This window comes from Pygocentrus nattereri, chromosome 20 (assembly GCF_015220715.1).
Source record: "Pygocentrus nattereri isolate fPygNat1 chromosome 20, fPygNat1.pri, whole genome shotgun sequence".
NCBI classification, from domain to species: Eukaryota; Metazoa; Chordata; class Actinopteri; order Characiformes; family Serrasalmidae; genus Pygocentrus; species Pygocentrus nattereri.
In genome coordinates, this window is record NC_051230.1 from 24,343,894 (window position 1) to 24,364,861 (window position 20,968).

The 20,968-nt window shown below is 39.4% G+C and overlaps 2 protein-coding genes across 3 annotated transcripts; both read right to left on the minus strand.

The window, feature by feature from the left end:
* Positions 1 to 1,045: 1,045 nt before the first annotated feature.
* arl6ip4 (ADP-ribosylation factor-like 6 interacting protein 4) lies at positions 1,046 to 12,252 on the minus strand. 2 transcript variants are annotated; one of them, XM_037531634.1, is made up of 7 exons: positions 12,129 to 12,252; positions 11,630 to 11,803; positions 10,592 to 10,765; positions 4,004 to 4,357; positions 2,811 to 2,928; positions 2,648 to 2,717; positions 1,046 to 1,577 (listed from the first exon to the last, which is right to left on the minus strand). In XM_037531634.1, exons 2-7 carry the CDS (start codon positions 11,790 to 11,792, stop codon positions 1,521 to 1,523), a joined length of 936 nt encoding a protein of 311 aa, XP_037387531.1. In that variant the 5' UTR covers positions 11,793 to 11,803; positions 12,129 to 12,252; the 3' UTR covers positions 1,046 to 1,520. The 2 variants fall into 2 exon arrangements, with proteins under 2 accessions (XP_037387531.1, XP_017571811.1); XM_017716322.2 differs by lacking the exon at positions 10,592 to 10,765.
* A 956-nt stretch (positions 12,253 to 13,208) lies between these two features.
* Positions 13,209 to 20,178, minus strand: mthfd2 (methylenetetrahydrofolate dehydrogenase (NADP+ dependent) 2, methenyltetrahydrofolate cyclohydrolase). Its single transcript, XM_017716311.2, has 8 exons — positions 19,900 to 20,178; positions 17,627 to 17,811; positions 16,720 to 16,842; positions 16,351 to 16,503; positions 15,915 to 16,022; positions 15,615 to 15,707; positions 15,282 to 15,407; positions 13,209 to 14,021 (listed from the first exon to the last, which is right to left on the minus strand). Exons 1-8 carry the CDS (start codon positions 19,977 to 19,979, stop codon positions 13,873 to 13,875), a joined length of 1,017 nt encoding a protein of 338 aa, XP_017571800.1. The 5' UTR covers positions 19,980 to 20,178; the 3' UTR covers positions 13,209 to 13,872.
* Between the last annotated feature and the right edge of the window lie 790 nt (positions 20,179 to 20,968).

The following is a 20,968-nucleotide window of genomic DNA, read 5'->3' on the forward strand; positions in this document are numbered from 1 at the left end:
CCAAACCACACACCTCTGTACTTCACCTGCAACACTAATAAGTGTTATTCTAATGGTATTTGCACTATTTTGCGCATACTATGAAGTGTGCTAGTATGTGGCCTGGGACGCAGAAATAACGCAGACAAACCTCACCTCTTTAGATTTTAGCATCCATTTGTTATCACTACAGCAACAAATCAAATAAAATCAGGGCAACACACTTGCCTAGCAGTGTCTGTAGTAATGAAACTAAATTGCTTCTAAAATTAGTTCAGTGTATTAATGTGAAGACAGTAATTTGGAGCAGTGCATTCCCTAAAATGGCATGCTGAAATATGAAGCCTATTCTAGTGACTACCATTGAAGAATTCTCAGCCTTTGTAACCCCCACAATGTAACAGCCAAGCCTGACATTTTATTTCACGACAGCAGTAACTTGTAGCTGCAGTAATCAGTGGTATTACCACGCAGTGCTACGTCATTAACACAATTAACTCCATACCAGCTGACACTTGGCCATGGATACCCTTTTCATGAAGCTCTTGTTTTTGCACTGTTGTTGCTTCCAGAGGCAGTCTGTAATTCTGTAGCGAGTAATGCAACAGAGGATGGACACATCGCACGCACGTCAGCACTTGGCAGCCCCACTATGTGGGTTTGTGTGGTCTACTGTTTCACTGTTAAGCTGTTGTTGCTCCTTGACTTTCAATTCACAATATTAGCACTTACTATTGACTAAATTTCACAAACTGATTTATGGCAAAGGTGGCAGTGTCACGTTCTTAAGTCAATGAGCTCTTCAGTATGACCTAGTCTATTGCCAGTGTTTGTCTATGGAGATTGCATGGCTGTGTGCTTGATTTTATTAACCTATTAGCAATAACTGTGGCTAAAACACGTTAACTCCATAATTAGGTGAGGTGTCCACATACCTCTGACCATTATAGTATATTACAGCATTCTTCAGCTCACAAGTGGTGTATAAAACATCAATCAGATTCACTGAATTTCAGATTCTGTATAGAATCTAAATGTGGAAATAATGACAATAATGACAGCTGCATTCAGTAAGACCACACCAGTAATAATTCATTTATGCTGTTACATTTGTTGTGACCTGTGTCAGCGCATGATGGATGACCTTGTCATACTGTTCCTTAGAGGGTTGAGGGTTGTTCTAATCAACAATCACAAAAGTGAATCACTGCATTGCTGTATGTGCCCTGAAAAGAACTATTACCTGAAGAAATTACCAAATCAAATGTAAACGTACACAGCATTCTGAAGATCTTCAAGAAGTAGCTTTGGAAAAAAGAAAAGTGAACCAATGTCATATAGGAACTGCATCTTTTATGACCTCTTATGCATTATATGCCAAATGCTCAAATAACATATTTGACTGATCATCTTTTGACAAATTCTGTGGATCTAAGGCAATGAAAATTAAAGGACAACTATCATAATTATGATGATAATGATGTGCTTTGAGATTCCTTAGGGTTCAGGCTTGAGTGCTTTTATGTGGATCCGTTGCTGCTCTACCTGTTGATTCCTAGCCTCTTCTGGAATGCAGAACCATCCTCCTTGGTGGATTGCTGTTGGTAGATAAACCCACATTAATTTCAGAGTACATTTATGGAAAGTTGTGTTTTATATGAAGTAAGGGAAAATGAGTATTCAGATACGTTTGTTTTTATTTAATGTAATGTCTTCAGATGTATTTATATACATGAGCAAAAAGCATGCATTCATAAACAAACAAAAAGTTTAAAAAAATAGAATCGTTGAGTAAAAACATACTCAGGCACTGTAAATCAGATATATGTGTAAGTTATATAAGGCTTATGCTGTTTATGCTGCACAAGAAAAGGTTTTGCGCCAACTGAAACTGGTGTCATCATATACGACGCTGCAGTTGGGTGGGAAGATTTCAGTTTATTTACTTAATTTTAAAACAACAGTTTAGATAAAGTATGTTCTGTGTACATGCTGGTAAAGGATCTCCTCTTAACTAGCCAAATCTCTCTGTAGTATTGTTGCAGCTGCTGCTGTTTTTGATTGGCTATAAGAACTAAATATTTCAAATTTAACTGTTCTTTCCTCTAATTGCTTGTTGAATTAATACACTCATAATTTATTTTTACTCTGTAATTTCATTATAAATTTAAATAGCCAAACAGAGGTATTTCATTAAAAATGAATGATTATTATTTATCCATTATGCATTATTTACTCTAAAGCATACCATTACAGGAAAATTGCATCCAGGTGGTAACGTCACGGACCGCCGATCTGTACAGTGGCGGTTTGCACCCTGCTCGGGGACACCCTATGTGGGCAGTCGTGGGCTGGAGGTTAGGGAACTGGTCCTATGACCGAAAGGTTGCCGGTTCGATCCCCAGCACCAACAGTCCATTTTGAGCCATCCTTGAGCAAGACACCTAAACCCCAATTGCTCCACAGGCGCCGTGGATAGGGCTGCCCACTGCTCCGGGCAAGTGTGCTCCCCTAGTGTGTATGTGGTGTTTCACTTAACGGATGGGTTAAATGCGGCGGTGAAATTTCTCCGTTTGCGGAATTAAAAAGTGTCACTTAAACTCACTTAAAAATTTTACTCATGGACAGCAATGAGAGTAAATTTTGTTCATTACTTTCTACAGTATACCTTATTGATTTCTTTGTGCCGCTCCTTGCTGACAATCTCTTCCAAAACCTCTCCATCTCCCCTTATAAGCCTGTGAAAAAATAAATACATATGACAGTGAATGGCATACATATCCAATGAGTAATGAGTCAATGTACTTATCTATTACATTTCTACTACACACCTGGTGCGCCCTGTGGCAGGGTCAAGGACTCTACGGATGACACTCTGTCTGGCTTCATACTCCTCCTTTGTCATAGGCCGCTTGGTAGAAAAACTAGCCTTCTGCTCATCAGTCATCGCTGACGGGAATAAAAGGACAAGAGTATTAAATCCTAAATGAATCATAGCAAAATGTTTCCTGCTTCAGCAGTGTTTATACACACATTTTCAGGAGTGTAGACTGCATTTTTCCTTGTAATTTTAATAACCATTTCTGGCCTTTTATATTCTAAAATACACACTGAGTTGCAAGTTTTTTAACTCCTACTTTGTATCTAAACCCACTGGCCATTTTATCAAGTATACATTTGTAGGTATACAATTACTGACTGTAGCTAATATATGCTGTGTTGAACCAACTCACAAACACAATGTGTTTGTCAACCTCTAGTCCAGTTTCTGATATTTAATTGGTGGAATACCTTGCCACTGAGGAGTCCAAAAATCCTTGCAATACTGGTACACTTGCACCAGCAAATAACACACTACCTTGACACTATTTTTCAGTGTCACTACTCTGTTAATAATAGTCCACCACTGAAAAATATCTTGTCAGTGGTGGCCCTATGGTGGATACTTTTCATTGGTAAATAAAGGGTAAAGAGTGGCTGATAAACTATGTAGTAGAAAATCAGCTACAGTCAATAAATGTATAACTACATTTAATTACAGGGTAGGTGATATGGAAAAAAATTATATGCACATGATATGCATCACAATATTTAGTTTTTTCAAGGTATAATAAGGTGGCACAGGGAAAAATGATCCAGTAAAGCCACATTGAAAAAAAACATGAGTACAATGATTTTATGCAATGTTGCACATTGCTTTGCACTGAATCCAGTTAAAAAGAACTAATTATGCTCTCTTTGTAATGAAACATGCAGTTAGTGCTCTTTATGTACTGAATATATCTACTATATGCTCAGAAATGCATAACATACTGTGATGCAATTATTCACAATAACAATAATTATTATCCCCACTTCTAGGTGCATCTGTAAAAACAGTGAATAAGAATAAACAAGAGACACAAGTACCTTATAATGTAGCAACTGTATTATCTCTGTAATGTGAAGTGCTAAAATAACTTATCACTTATATTCCAACTATATATTCAGAGATACTTCAGCAAGGCTTAAAGGGCTCACATACCTGGACCATGTTCTGTAGTATCATCACTTTGCCAGGTCTCTAAGCATGACTGGGGTTTTTCTACATGAACTGATACTGGAACAGAAATCATAAGTGGTGCTTTACTTGCTGCTTTCTCAGCTTTAGCCGCTAATTTCTTCATCTTCTTTAGTCTTTTCCTTTCCTTCTTCTCTTTCTTCTTTTCCTTCGCTTTCATTTTCTTAAGTTGCTTTTTGGCCTTTCTGCGCTTTCTCTTCTTCTTGGCCTCTTCATCACTGGATGAGGTGGAGGAAGATGATGAACTACGTGATGAAGACGACGATGATGACGAAGAACTCCTTCTTCTTTTATGTTTTTTCTTCTCTGTTTTCTGGTCTAAATACAAATATATTTCTTACTTTTCAGTTAAAGCCATGAATAGAATTCCAGTTTTCTACAATGTCTGGTTGCTGACCAGTATTGAAATATTTATGTTTGAAAAGCTCTATTAATGCAGCACCAAAAGCTGAAGATGGTGAGTAAACAAAAATGCCTTCAGCTGATATGGCCTGCATGGATTACAAGAAATGCTACAGACAAATAACTCGTTTAAAATTGTGCTACCAAAATATGTGTATTAAAACAGATTTGATGCATGATGACCTGTTAGGTCCACTTAAAAGGTAGGTGGCAATTTTGTTACCTATACACCAAGGGTTGATTTCCCAGACATGGTAAAGTGTAGTCCTGGAATTAATTGCAGGTGAATCATCATTGATAATGATTTCAGTCTAGACTTAGGCTTAATTCCTATCTTGAGAATTAACTTCTGTGTCCAGAGGTTTGTTCATCCAATTATTCTTGTTGCATTAAGGGTATTAATAGGATGTTTGTCCCCAGCTGTCGCACAACTGAAAACCTGTGTCAGCAGTGGGCAGACCTTACTTCAGTAACTTGAAGGGGTTTTGGATACTTTTGGACACGCAATGTATACAACATATACCACTGTTGCAAACATAAGTACGTTTGTCCTACATTATGTCTACAACACTCTTGAGTGTGGTAACATGCAATGTTATTTGCCACTAATGCCAAGAAAATGTCTCATGGTCAAACAAAAGCTTTGGTATCAGAATTTTGATCCATTTCCTATTCTTTTCCGGTTCCTTTAGGAAGCGCAAGGCTGAAGTTAGTTATTTATTCGCAGCTTCAGATTTGTTTGGCTCCTTATTCACAGCATCTTATTCACTAGCTGAAGTTAGCTCCTTATTTGCAGCTTCCCTTTTGCGATTGAGGGTAAAAAAAGGAAGTGTTCACAAACGCCATATGCCGTATAATTTTTACTTTTTACAGACTCGGAGAGACTAATGATGGAGACATAATAATGAAGGAGTTAGGAACGTGTACTGTATTTGCTTTACCATTGTGAATATGAAGATTATGACTATAAAGGTATACAATTTTAAAAATCTAAATTTAATGTGATTAAATTGAATATTTTTTCCAATCTCACATACCTGGCAATAAGGCAGAATGAGTAAATGTGCGCAAAAGGAAATGGATAAGAAGCTGAAATTTCAAAGTGATTTATTTACCTAGAATGAAACCAAGAACAGATTCTAAACACAGAAAAATGCTGTCCCTGTAAGGAAAACCTGGTTTTAGCCTGGCCAAAGCTGATTTAATACATGAAAATAACTGGCAACATAGTTCACACAGCAGTAATACACACAATGAAATGAACAGGAAACGGAAATTCCAGGTGGATACTGAAGTTCTTATTCACATATGGCCAGAATAATTACATATCTCAGACAGAGAACCAGTCTCCCACTGTAAGGAAAACCTGGCTTTAGCCTGGGTTAAAGCTGATTTAATACATTAAAATAACTGGCAACATGGCTCACACAGCAGTAATGCACACAATGAAATAAACAGGAAGCTGAAATTCCATGTGGGTACTGAAGGCATTATTCACATTGGGCCAGAATAATAACATATCCTAGATAGAGTTTAAGTTTCCTACAGTAAAGAAAACCTAGTTTTAGCCTGGCCCAAGCCAATTTAATACACTTAAATAACTGGCAACATAGCACATTGAGCAATAGTGCATGAGTAAATGCATGAGAAGCTGAAATTCCACTGGGGATATTAAAGGACTTATTCACATCGGGCCAGGACAATTACATATCTTAGATAGAGATCCAGTCTCCCACTGTAAGGAAATCAAGTTTTAGTTTGGCCCAAGTTGATTTATTACATTCAAATAACTGGCAACATAGCACATGGAACACAAGTAATTGAATAAGGAGTGGAAATTCCAGGGGAATATTGCTGGTATTTTTCAAATCAGGCCAAAATAATTACAAATCCCAGAGATCCAGTTTCCCACTGTAAGGAAAACCTGGTTTTAGCTTAAAAAAAACAAATCGTCAAAAGAAGATCCACCTCCACATCACGAAAACATCCTAAACCATTACTTTTAATAATAATAATAATTTTTTTCCCTTGTATTCCTAGTATATTTTTTAAAATATTTTTCTCATTGGTTAAAAAGCCTTATAAGTTTTAATGCCCATGAGCTTTTTAAGTTCTTCACTTTTTATTTAAGATCTTTACTTTTTCATTTGTAGAGTCAAGTGTGTATACGTATTCTTTGCACAGTAACAATAACAAGGTTTTCTTCCGGGGGTAGACTGGATCTCAGTCTGGGATATATAATTCTGGCCTGATGTGAATAAGGCCTTCAGTATCCATTTGGAATTTCAGCTTCCAATTCATTCCCTCGTGTGCATTACTGCTACTTTTTATTTACCTTTTTTTTTTCTTTTTTCAAGGACAGCATTTTTCTGTGTTTAGAATCTGCTATTGGTTTCGCTCCATATAAATAAATTCCTCTGAAATTTCAGCTTCTTATCCATTTCTTTTTTATGCACACTGGAAAAAAAACTTTTCAATTAAATTACATTAAATCTAGATCAAGATTAGCTTTAAATCTAATCTATAAACTCACCCTTATAATATTCATATACACAATGGTAAGGCAAACACAGTACACATTCCTAACTCCTTCTTTAGTATGTCTCCATCAGTAGTCTTTCTGAGTCTGTTGAACGTAAAAACTACAGAATGTAGCGTTTTTACCAACATTCACAAAAAGAGAAGCCGCGAATAAGGAGCTAACTTCAGCTGGCGAAAGATGCTGTGAATAAGGTGCCAAACAATTCAGAAGCTGCGAATAAGTAACTAACTTCAAGCCTCATTTAGCTGAGTTCATTGATTGGTTCAGTAATACAAAAGGAATTTGAAAATGCTTTAGCAGTTGCTTACAGAGCTGTGGTCACCAACCGTTCTCCTCTACATTCCTGCAGAATTTAGTTCCAACCTGCATCTAACATTCCTGTCCCAAGCCCGGATAAATGGTGAGGGTTGCGTCAGGAAGGGCATCCGGCCAAAACTATCATGCGGATCACGAATATGATTGCCATACCGGATCGGTCGATGCCCGGGTAAACAACGACCGCCTCTGATGCTGTTGACCAGCAGGGTGCGGTGGAAATTGGACTACTGTAGGTCAAAGACCATCAAAGAGGAGAGGAGGAAGGCGGGTTAAAAGGCAGCGAGAGAGAAGGAAAGGCAGGAACGTGGAGGGTAGAGTAGGGACTCTGAACATAGGGACAATGACGGGTAAAGGCAGAGAGCTTGCAGACATGATGGAGAGAAGGAAGGTAGATATTCTGTGTGTCCAGGAGACCAGATGGAAAGGAAGCAAGGCCAGGAACATTGGAGGTGGATTCAAATTGTTCTATCATGGTGTAGAAAGGAAGAGAAATGGAGTAGGGATTATCCTAAAGGAACAGCTTGTTAAAAGTGTTGTGGATGTAAAGAGAGTGTCAGACAGGATCATGAGCCTGAAGTTGGAGGTTGATGGTGTAATTTTGAATGTGGTCAGTTCATATGCACCACAGGTTGGTTGTCATTTAGAGGAGAAAGAGGAATTTTGGAGTAAGATGGATGAAGTGGTAGATGGTGTCCCTAGAGAGGAGAGATTAGTGATTGGTGCAGACTTCAATGGACATTTTGGTGAAGGGAACAGAGGGGATGAAGAGGTGCTGGGTATGTATGGTGTGAAAGACAGAAATGCGGAAGGTCAGATGGTTGCAGATTTTGCAAAGAGAATGGAAATGGCTGTGGTGAACACGTATTTTCAGAAGAGGGAAGAACACACGGTGACATACAAGAGTGGAGGGAGGTGCTCACAGGTGGATTATATCCTTAGCAGGAGATGCCACCTAAAGGAGACTGGAGATTGTAAAGTGGTACCAAGGGAAAGTGTAGCAAGGGAGCATAGGGTGGTTGTCTGTAGAATGAGATTAGAAACAAAGAAGAGGAAGAGAGTGAAGACAGAGCCAAAGATTAGATGGTGGAAGCTGAAGGAGGAGGATGGTTGCAGGCAGTTCAGGGAAAAATTGCAACAGGCCCTTGGGGGCAGTGAGGAGCTACGTGAGGACTGGGAAACTATAGCTAAGGTGGTGAGAGAAACTGGCAAAAACGTGTTGGGTGTTTCGTCTGGTCAGAGGAAAGAAGACAAGGAAAGTTGGTGGTGGAATGAGGAAGTCCAGGAGAGTGTTCAGAAGAAGAAGGCAGCTAAGAAAAAGTGGGATAACCAGAGAGATGAAGGAAGTAGGCAGGAGTACTGTGAGGCTAGTTGCATAGCAAAATGAATGGTGGCAAAGGTAAAGGATCAGGCCTATGATGAGCTGTATGAGAGGCTGGACAGTAAAGAAGGAGTAAAGGACTTGTATCATTTGGCTAAACAGAGAGATAGAGCTGGAAAGAATGTACAGCAGGTTAGGCTGATAAAGGATAGAGAGGGAAATGTACTAGTGAGTGAACAGAGAGTGCTGAGTAGATGGAAGGAGTATTTTGAAGAACTAATGAATGAGGAAAACGAGAGAGAGAGGATGACAACGGGGGGAGAGATAGTGGATCAGGAAGTGCAGAGAATTAGTAAGGTGGAAGTGAGGGCAGCTTTAAAAAGGATGAAGAATGGAAAGGCAGTTGGTCCAGATGACATACCTGTGGAGGTATGGAGATGTTTAGGAGAGAAGGCAGTGGACTTTTTAACCAGGTTGTTTAACAAAAGCTTGGAGAGTGAGAGGATGCCTGATGAGTGGAGAAGTAGTGTACTGGTCCCCATTTTTAAGAACAAGGGTGATGTGCAGAGCTGCAGTAACTACAGAGGTATAAAGTTGATGAGCCACACCATGAAGGTATGGGAAAGAGTTGTTGAAGCAAGGCTAAGGTTCAGATCAGTGAGCAGCAGTTTGGTTTCATGCCCAGGAAGAGTACCACAGATGCAATTTTTGTGTTGAGTGTTGGTAGAGAAGTAAAAAGAAGGTCAGAAGGAGCTACAGTGTGTCTTTGTGGATCTAGAGAAGGCATGTGATAGGGTGCCAAGAGAGGAACTGTGGTACTGTATGAGGAAGTCAGGTGTAGCTGAAAAGTATGTTAGGGTGGTGCAGGACATGTATGAGGATAGTGAGACAGTGGTGAGGTGTGCGGTTGGAGTGACATGGTTTCAAGGTGAAGGTAGGGTTACATCAGGGATCAGCTTTGAGCCCCTTCTTGTTTGCAATGGTGATGGAAAGGTTGACAGATGAGGTCAGGCAGAAGGCTCCATGGACCATGATGTTTGCAGATGACATTGTAATCTGTGGTGAGAGTAGAGAGCAGGTGGAAGAGAATCTGGAGAGGTGGAGGTTTGCACTGGAGAGGAGAGGAATGAAGGTCAGTAGAGACAAGACGGAATACATGTGTGTGAATGAGAGGGAGGCAGGTGGAAAGGTGAAGATGCAAGGAGTAGAGGTCGTAAAGGTGGACGACTTCAAATATCTTGGGTCAACCATCCAGAGCAATGGACAGTGTATAAAAGAGGTGAAGAAGAGGGTGCAGGCAAGATGGAGTGGGTGGAGACGGGTGTCAGGGCTGATGTGTGACAGAAGGACAGCAGCAAGAGTGAAAGGGAAGGTTTACAAGACAGTAGTGTGTCCTGCTATGATGTATGGTTTGGAGACTGTGGCTCTGTCTAAAAGACAGGAGGCTGAGCTGGAGGTGGCGGAGATGAAGATGCTGAGACAAGGATGGACAAGATTAGAAATGAGCAGATCAGACGGACAGTGAAGGTGGAACAGTTCGGAGATAAAGCCATAGAGGCCAGATTGAGATGGTTTGGACATGTGCTGAGGAGGAATAGTGGATATATTGGGCAAAGAATGTTGGAGATGGAGCTGCCGGGTAGAAGGAGAAGAGGTAGACCTCAGAGAAGGTTTATGGATGTAGTGAAGGTGGAGGCAGTGGATAGGGCAAGATGGGGGCAGATGATCTGCTGTGGCGACCCCTAAAGGGAGCAGCCGAAAGAAGAAGAAGATGGGCCAAATTGCAGTTGGAACTAGATTAAACAGGAAAGTAATCTCCAGGACCAGGGTTGGTGACCACTGTTATAAAGGTAGCCTAGGTTTTGGATTAGTTCAATTACAAAACAAAAAATATATATTAAATAGCGTTTGCTTTGGAAAGAGTAGTCTTTGTGACTGTTACATTAAAAAAAAACACCAAGAAATAGCCTACCTGTGCTCTTCTTAGAGACACATGCATGAGGGCTTAAACTAGCACTGCTAGAGCTTGAAGATGAAGACCTGGACTTCCGACGGTTCTTTTCTGGTCCTCGCGCTCTTCCTTTCCTACTTGCGGACCTCTCATGAGACCTGCTACGAGACCGGCTTCGCCCCATATGAACTGTACCTGTTAATATTTACAAACATGTAAATCTCTAATGGCTCCCTGCTCCATATAGAGCACCACACTGGTCATAAAATAATGCTTTTTTAGCCGAATACTGCCCTACGTCCAACATTTTTTCTGGTAAACGGCAGGTGCCTTGACCATTTATGTACTTCATTTTAGGTCCAAAACAAGACAGAGAGGGTGCAGGCAAGATGGAGTGGGTGGAGACGGGTGTCAGGGCTGATGTGTGACAGAAGGACAGCAGCAAGAGTGAAAGGGAAGGTTTACAAGACAGTAGTGTGTCCTGCTATGATGTATGGTTTGGAGACTGTGGCTCTGTCTAAAAGACAGGAGGCTGAGCTGGAGGTGGCGGAGATGAAGATGCTGAGACAAGGATGGACAAGATTAGAAATGAGCAGATCAGACGGACAGTGAAGGTGGAACAGTTCGGAGATAAAGCCATAGAGGCCAGATTGAGATGGTTTGGACATGTGCTGAGGAGGAATAGTGGATATATTGGGCAAAGAATGTTGGAGATGGAGCTGCCGGGTAGAAGGAGAAGAGGTAGACCTCAGAGAAGGTTTATGGATGTAGTGAAGGTGGAGGCAGTGGATAGGGCAAGATGGGGGCAGATGATCTGCTGTGGCGACCCCTAAAGGGAGCAGCCGAAAGAAGAAGAAGATGGGCCAAATTGCAGTTGGAACTAGATTAAACAGGAAAGTAATCTCCAGGACCAGGGTTGGTGACCACTGTTATAAAGGTAGCCTAGGTTTTGGATTAGTTCAATTACAAAACAAAAAATATATATTAAATAGCGTTTGCTTTGGAAAGAGTAGTCTTTGTGACTGTTACATTAAAAAAAAACACCAAGAAATAGCCTACCTGTGCTCTTCTTAGAGACACATGCATGAGGGCTTAAACTAGCACTGCTAGAGCTTGAAGATGAAGACCTGGACTTCCGACGGTTCTTTTCTGGTCCTCGCGCTCTTCCTTTCCTACTTGCGGACCTCTCATGAGACCTGCTACGAGACCGGCTTCGCCCCATATGAACTGTACCTGTTAATATTTACAAACATGTAAATCTCTAATGGCTCCCTGCTCCATATAGAGCACCACACTGGTCATAAAATAATGCTTTTTTAGCCGAATACTGCCCTACGTCCAACATTTTTTCTGGTAAACGGCAGGTGCCTTGACCATTTATGTACTTCATTTTAGGTCCAAAACAAGACAGAGATGTGTCGTAACTGGCATATTACCACCTCGCTAGCAAGGCTTTTGAATTTAGCTCCCTAGCTAACGTTATCTCTGAAACAGTATAACCAATGGACTTTCAACCTAACATGGCAACAAGCAACTAGCGATTCATCGCGTTACCTACCAAGGAATCAGCGATCAGTCTGTTTATTAAAAAACGCCAGGTAAACACATGAAACTTGAGGAAATTCTCTACTTTGTGCCCTTCGTATCCCTGGCAGACTGTATAAACCCAAACGCGCGTACTGCCGCCTGCCGTTCGGAGGGCAGATTTTAAAGTTGGCTAAATAAAGCGATGTGTCGGTTATTGAAGGCTTCGTTGGGTTAACATGTGCTTATGGTATTTATTTAAACAGTGAATAACAGTTTGTTGTTTACAGTTGCAAACATATTTGGTATATATTTACATGGAAATAAAAAGCAAACAACTCATATTAAATTCATATGCATTAGTGCATTTATACATTGGACATTCTATATATTTTTAATGCACTTTAGTGCTTAGAACGCATTTTGGAATGAACCAATACATTTTCAATGTATACCAATGTATTTTTTGAAGAAAAATATATTTTGAAAAAGTAACCTGATGACCCTTTATTGCAAGTGTCCAGTTATGTTTTTCCTTCCTTCCTTATTTCTAAATACACTTTTTCTTAAAACACGTGGGTATGTAGGTTTTCTAGGTGAGATTACAAATACATTGGAAGGCATTTTGGGAAGAACCAAACAAAAACATTAAGCACTTTTTTTCCCTCTTTTCATACATTGATACAATACAAATACAATGATTTATATTTATTTTCAATAGTTTTTGTTGGCTTTTTATTTATATTCTATTTTTTTACTGCAATTGTAAGTAATATATTAACAGTAAAAAAGAAATATATTAAACTTATTTTTGGAATACATTTTACATTTAATGACAAATCTACATACAAAATTCTACATAAAGACTATGCTTAATCTCTGTCTGGGAAACTACACCAAAATGTAAAAAATGGCAGAGGATATTAGTAACCATGACTTCAAGAAGGAAACACAGTGATGCCAGAACAGGGAGTTTCAGGAATAACATTGAAGTCAAACATATGTTGATTGACAAAAACACACCTCCCCCTCTCTGGGGCTGTGGGAGCATTGCATAGTGAACCATGTTTGGACAAGGCTAAACAAGAAAATGAACAAAATAATAAAGACAACATTTGAGTTGAATACTGTTATTTATTTGACCTATATGTACAAAAGCATTTGCAATGTAAACTTAAAGCTTTTTTTCCCCATATAGAAATCTGACCAGTCATATTTGGGTGTTAACATTTCCGCTTTAGTGTCTCTTTGTTTCCACTCTCTCCCTTAAACCACTGCTCCAGGATCACCCCTCCTATTTATATGCATAAAAGAACAACTGAAATTCTAATATTAATGTGAATCTCTCTGTGCACAACAAAATGTTACATTTACTCTGAAAATAAATAAATATGCTTGCATTTCAAAGGAATGAGCAACTGTCAACCTATCAAAGAGTCTAACAAAGCATAAATAAGAAGCTGTAAAATCAAAACTTATGAATCTTTGTTAAGTAAGCAGAACTTTTGAGGCACATTATCTAGACACATTATACAAAGCTCATCGTTTTAGTTGGAGATGTGTGAATGCACAAAACTAATACATTCACTTTGCCAAACCTTTAGTATTTCCAAGTCATTCACTTTGTAGAACCGAGTTGACCTACGTGGAGCTAGGAGCTACAAAGAGTGTGGTATCCAAAAATAGGACTTAAAGCTATTGCATTCCCATCAGGGAGATCCTCCCAAAGCAAACAGGGGTATGGAATGTGAAATGCAGGGGAAGGGTGGCCAAGAGTGTTAAGAGGACGCTACCATGCGCACCCTCTCTGGAGGGGTCAAAAGAAGGTTTTTTGCTGCCTTAATAGTGTTTTTCATTAACATGGCAACAGTCATGGGTCCAACGCCTCCTGGGACTGGAGTGATATAGCTGGCCTTCTTTCGCACACCTGAATGAAAAGAGATTCAGATTCAGTTTGAAATATACCAACTTCAACTGGGTTTGTACACACAAACAATTTACATAAATATGTTGGTGTCACAACAAATCTATGTATCTCAAGTGATTTTAACTTTAATGTATGTTCATCTATGTTATTACATTATTATTATTATTATTATTACTACATTACATTTAGCAGACGCTTTTATCCAAAGCTTCTTACAAATAATGAGGTACATAGAACAAACATAGTCAGGCCTTAAAGGAGGCCAAAGGGTAATAGCGGGGTAGAGAAGGGAAGGAGGGCAAGAAGGAGATGAGGTTGGTAGTGGTCAGATTGCAAGAGGCGATTAGAGTAAGTGTTCCCTGAAGAGCTCTGTCTTCAGGAGTTTCTTAAAAATAGCGAGGGACGCCGCTGCTCTGACAGTGGAAGGTAGCTTGTTCCACCATTGGGGAATCAAGTATGAGAACAGTCTCGATTGCTTTGTGTGAATGTTTGGTTAAAGTCTTAAATACATGTTAAAGTGTGTAATAACTTATTAGTCCATTCATCATCAAATGAATCAACAATCGGCATGTTCAAGTTGTGTTAAAAACAAAAATTGCAGTTACAGCTGCAGAAATTCAAGCATACAGCCACTTAATCTCCATTGACAAGCATTGAGGGTAGAATGGGTCATATTGAAGAGATAAGTCACTTTTAACAAGGAATTGTCATAAAATGCCACCTTTCCTACAAGTTTTTTGGCAAATGTCTGCCCTGCTGCACCAATCAACTGCAACTGCTCTTATTGTAAAGGTGGAAAGGTATAGCAGTAACAATAGCTCAGTTACTTTTTCCAGCATTACAAAACATTAAGCGACAAAAGACTGTGTTACAGTTTTACAAATGCAGGAATCCATGTGAGGCCATATACTACAGTGATCTTACCAGTTAAGCAGTTATCACAAAGCCTCTTGTGGGTGTGGGTGTGTGTGTGTGGGTGTGTGTGTGTGTATCACCAAAAATCCGAAAAATAAAGTGTCTGAAATACTAAGAAACATTAGCAAATGAACGTGTCAACACAATGTGCAAGTGTACAGTCCAAGGTGAATCAATTGCAAGCTCTATATTTGTAACCTTTACAGGGGCATTTGATTTACTGCAGCCAACCACAACATTTTATCAAAAAAATAAAATAACAAATAAAACACAGTACATTGATTAGGCAAATGACGATTAAAAAGATGATTAATAAGACTGTAGTCTACTCTCTTCCCTCTTTACCTTCAAAGTCCACATCACCAACAAGCTTGTTTTTTCCAGTCAGTGGGTCTTGTATTCTGTTGATGCCTACATCAATAACCGCTGCGCCTTCCTTTATCATATCTGCAGTGATGAGGTTAGGAATACCTGCATGACAGGTCAGAGATAAGAAGACCAGTAGAAATTGCTAGAGATAACTGTAGTGGCAGGATAGAAAGTAACTGTGTGTGAAGCCACAATAATCTCTTATGTTTCTTTTATTAATGTTACATATGAATACAATATGAATTTTGCAAAACATTTTCTTGACTGAAAACACACAAGTAAATACTAGAAAAATAGCGGAATTGCTACCTGCAGCTGCAACAATGATGTCAGCTATTTTTGTGTGCTGGCGAAGTTGCTCCTTAGGGGTGTAACGGTGGGAGATGGTTACTGTGGCATCACCTAGCAGAAACAGAAGTGCATCACTGCAAAATTCTGCAACCATTATATTCCTCTGCATTAAAGGAAGACTCAAAACTAATAGCTATTCTCATGGTCATAAGGTTTCAGAGGTTAGACAACAATTTAAAGAAAGAATGTATATTCAAGTATATGAAAAATCTGATTTTATCCCTTTAAATCTGTACATTCCAGATGAATCTGACTTACCTCCTGGCCTTTCGTGCCTTCCATCTGTGTGTAGCAGCATAGCAATGGGCATACCCACATTCTTCGAACGACCAGCTACCAATACATTTTTCCCGAGCGTGGGAATGCCTATTAATAGAGAGAACAATCTTACACAAGTAAACAAGGCTTTTCCTACTGTGAGATCTTTCTAAAGGCAAGCAAATATAACATTTCACTAAACATAAAGCACATATCACATTCAATGACGCTTCTTACCAAGTGCAACATCTATTATATGAACATTACTTCATATTAAATCAAATTATTTGCACAAAAATATCTGTGATATTTTTGACAGGTCCTTGACAATACAACACTACTATGCCTTTTGTCATTGAAGTTTACAAGCATTAAATCATTCTGTGACAATACCCCCACATTGTTTTATAATATGGATTTCAGCCTTCGTATGTACCTGTACGCTTAATGATCTCCCACACTCCCCATGGTGTGGCAGGCAACATAGTGGACTGGTCCAAACACATACGACCAACATTGACCACATGGAAGCCATCAACATCTTTGTCTGGGCAGACTGCATTACATATGCGGCGCTCGTCAATGTGTTCTGCACATGAGAGATGGAGAGGGTCAAAGACCAAAGACCAGATACCAGACTCAATAACATGTATGGATCCAGCTATGAAACATCAGATATTCTTGTCTCTAACCTCTGGGTTAAAAGTGATTATCCAAAGTCAAATATAACACCTCTTATACTGTGAAAGGCATGTAGTGAAAACAAGCAGTAACCACAATAAATTGTAATGATGTATAAACTTGCCAGGCAAAGGCAGCTGGACCAGAAGACCATCTACTCTGTGATCAGTGTTGAGTTTGTCAATCAGCTCCAGCAGCTCTTCTTCAGAAATGCAAGAGGGTTTCAGTATGGTCTCACTACTGATGCCTACACATAAAGACAAAAAAAAGAAGAAGAAAAAAAAAAGCTCAAAATGAAGCGGACCAATCTTAACCATCTCACCTCACTAACTCATGAACATGCTTTTGATACAAAATATAATTGCAGTGTGTAGTAATACAACCACTTCACTAGTACTTTAAATCATATTGTGCATTCCTAGTTGAGACAGAAGTAAAAGGACAGAAATATGAAAAAAATGGTAAAGGCACACCACGTGGGAAAAGAGGCGCAAGATAACACTTATCAGTAAGTGCCAGGGGCAACAGATGCTTTCATCAAATTTGACGAAGAACAGAGTCACACATTTATAGCATTCTATTTGATACACTCCAATCCAGAGATGGGAACTATATTTTTGCCAAATTTAACACCACTGCTTATGTATATATGTGTGTGTGTGTGTGTGTGTGTGTGTGTGTGTGTGTGTGTGTGTGTGTGTGTGTGTGTGCGCGTGTGCATGCATGTATATATAATCACTTTTAATTCCTGTGTCAATATATGCAAGTATTAAGAATGTACACTGCATTCTATAGGTAACCCTACTTTTACTCCTACTTGAATCATTAACACACTCATTTAACAATTACACAATTATATTGGAGCATGCCTGCTTCAGAACAGTCAAAGTGTGAGAATGATGCATTCCCTCTATCCTTACTTTTACACTCAGCATGAAGACATAAGGAAAACTGACGGAAGATCTAAAAAAAAAAAAAAATCTGTGCAGCATTCCAGTGAATAAATATCCAGGTTAAATTTCTGTTCTTACCCACATCAGCAGCGGCACGAGTTTTGTTCAGCACATAGGAATGGCTGGCTGGGTTGTCACCCACTAGCACCACACTTAGGTGGGGTCGTCGGTTACCAGCAGAGACCCAGTCTTCCACATCAGCACGTGCCTCATCACGGATCTGGCGGGCCAGCTTCCTGCCCGAGATAACCACGGCCTCTTGTCTGAGGACGGAGGAGTCAAAATTCTTCAATTAGTCAGTTAATTACATTCGATTAACCATAATTATGAAGTTAACAGTTGTTGAACACGTTCCTTCATCAGAAAGAACAATCTAACCTTTATCACTGATACTGAAGGCACATAAATTGATGTGTCCATCAGGCTCTGCTTCTTACTGTTTGAGCAACCAGTAGGATAACTTAAAATATGCACTAATTATTGCCCCTTCACTGATAAGGTAAGTATTAAATCAATAATTGTACTTTTTTTACATTCTTATTTTTAAGTCTAGTAAACAAATTCAATCAAGCAATTGCAACAGCTCTAGTTTTAGCTCTAAATTCGAATCAGCCAATATAACTTGAAAAAGACAAAAGCCTTTTACAAATACAAGCAAAATAGTCATTTCACGTAACAAATCAAACAACCAGAGAATCATAACAGGGTAAGACACAGCAGTCAGGTCTTGGATATTCATAGTGAATGCTAACAGTCACACTCCCTCTCCAGTGAGTCCCAAAGTAAATTTGGTCAATGAAACTGAGCCTCCTTGAACATGATGGTAGACTGAATATAGCAGAGGTGGTAGCATGTTACAGTCTGACTGAAGGCAAGCCTTTTGGAGTTCCCAAAACCAAAGCCTTCCAGTCTGGAATGCGCCGAGAGTTCATGAGGAGTCGTGATTGGAGATCACAATTTCAGACTGTTAACTGTTTTGAATGTGATTTAGCTTACATAAGAGGCCACATTGAAAAGTAATGAGCCATTTGGCATGATGTAAGAGGCCTCTTGATGTAGCAGCAAACAGTTTTTCAGTGACAGGGAGTGGTTTCCAACTGGGCTATTGTTGTTATACACACACATTTATAGGTATTCTTAGTCATCAAAGACCTGCCCAATAAGTTAAGAGCTCACATTACGTGAGAGAGCAAATCTCTACAAAAAATGTTCAGCTCCAAATTGTATGTCGTATTACAAACTACTGAATCAGCTACACTTGTCAAAGCCTTGTTTTCTCTAAATGATTTGGGCAGTTCACACTTGCCTCATGGCAACAATGCCTACAGGGTCAACTCTTTGCTATATGTTTCTCTGACTTTACGTGAACTTGTAAGATTTGTTTTTCTTTTAATCTATTGAATCTCAGTTCCTATCCGAAGGCAACACATTGTACTTGTTAAACCAAAAAATCTAGGAAACTGCTTAATGTTGATTACACTTTTACAGCATGGTTTAAATAAATATGGCCATTTTAGGAATTTAAGACTTAAAAAAAACTGCACGGGCCGTGAGAATCAGGGTGTGAATTCATAACCCACCTTAGGAATTAGACTGATCTAGAATCAGCTTTTGTGACAGTCATCATCACCATCGAGAACATCAATAGGAGTCTAAGGATAACTCATTTTACTTGGGATTCGTCTGTGAATGCCAACCCAGAATTTCCAACGTTTCGTCCTTTAATGAGAGACGTTTTGTGCATGGTGACTTGTAACGAAGTCATGTGTGTAAGGCACGCGGGAAGTGTACGCAGCGCCCCATCAATTTAGCCACTCGACCCAATAAGAGAAGATATGGTCACAGTAAAGACATGTCTTTATTAAGAACAAGCACGTGCCGATGTTTAGGTGGCCACATAAAAATACAGACCTGAAGCGAGAGGGAACAGATAACACCCAAAATTATGTACTATTGATAAGGCGGTAGGTTGCTTCACTGCAAGCGTTCTAAACGATTTCATCAGCCACAAGTGAGTGATTTCTACCGGCAAACCGCGAGGGGGCGCACAGTGCCACTAGCACTATTAGCAAGCTTCCATGTTAAAATATTTGTTACATAACACGAACAACCGAACCACGGAACAGCATCTAACGTACTTCTGTCCTAAGATGACCTGTCATATCGCCTAGGATCTACAAGTGATGACAACGGTCCCATTTCGTCAATATATAAATCGTGACCGCTAAGCCGGCTTTGAGTAGTACGCTAAATGATGCTTTCTCTGGATTGTTCGGAACTATGTAAGATACAAACGACGCGTTGTGTTAACACACCCACTTTGTTTTGTTAGCAGCAGGAAAACCACGTACCTTGACGCCGATAAATGAAGGCTACATGCTTGATGGTGAGTATGCTGGCAAAGCTTCCGCAGTGTTCTCAGCGTGGCCATGATGCAGCCTCTGTGACGTCAAATCGAATGTATATACATAAATGGAAGGCGATATATAAATAAATAAATAGACAGACAGACCGGTAGATAAAAAGGGCCCAGAAGGGCGCCGTCAAGGGCTGAAGACAGAGAGCCGGATTCCTTCCTCAGTCAGAGAAACCGGAGGGCAGTACGCCGTTTTAACCTGCGGTGTGTACGTCATAGAATGGGATGGATTACATCGCAGGACTCCGCCTATTGGCCTCCTCAAGCGCAGGACAGCGGTCACTCACTCACACTCACTCACACTCTCACACACACACACACACACACACTCACTCACTCACACTCACACACACTCACTCACACTATACATATATATATATATATATATATATATATATATATATATATATATAAAATATTTGTTACTGTAGTCCATGCACTTTGTTGTGTAGTTATATAGTATATAATAACGAAGAGTTTCTTTGAAAAATGCTCTACATGCAAATGTAACCATTTTTAATCTAACGTTTTAAGATATAATGGATTCATCTCCAGTAAATTTTATATTAATCAGTAGCACTGTTGTTTCTTGTATGCGTAAAGACCACTGTCAACAACGTATATCCGGGGGTGGGGGAGAAAACTCTTGAAAGTGGTCTATAAATCGTTTCGGAAAACCTTCGTAATAACATATGTCAGTAAACTAAACTTGAATAATGCTGACAGATTACAGAAAGAAAACACTGGTGGATACTATTTTTAAAAAGTGAAATCTGAGCATAGAGATTTACATTACATTTACATTTAGCAGACGCTTTTATCCAAAGCGACTTACAAATAATGAGGTACATAGAACAAGATTTCTCGAACTCTCACTACCTGCATAAATTAAAGAGACAAAATAAAGTTATACACAGAAGCTGGTGTCGGTTCAAGACCTGCTATAAGTAAACCGTGCTTTATTTTGCATGTGTGGTACGCTATCTACCGTTTTGAGCAATTCG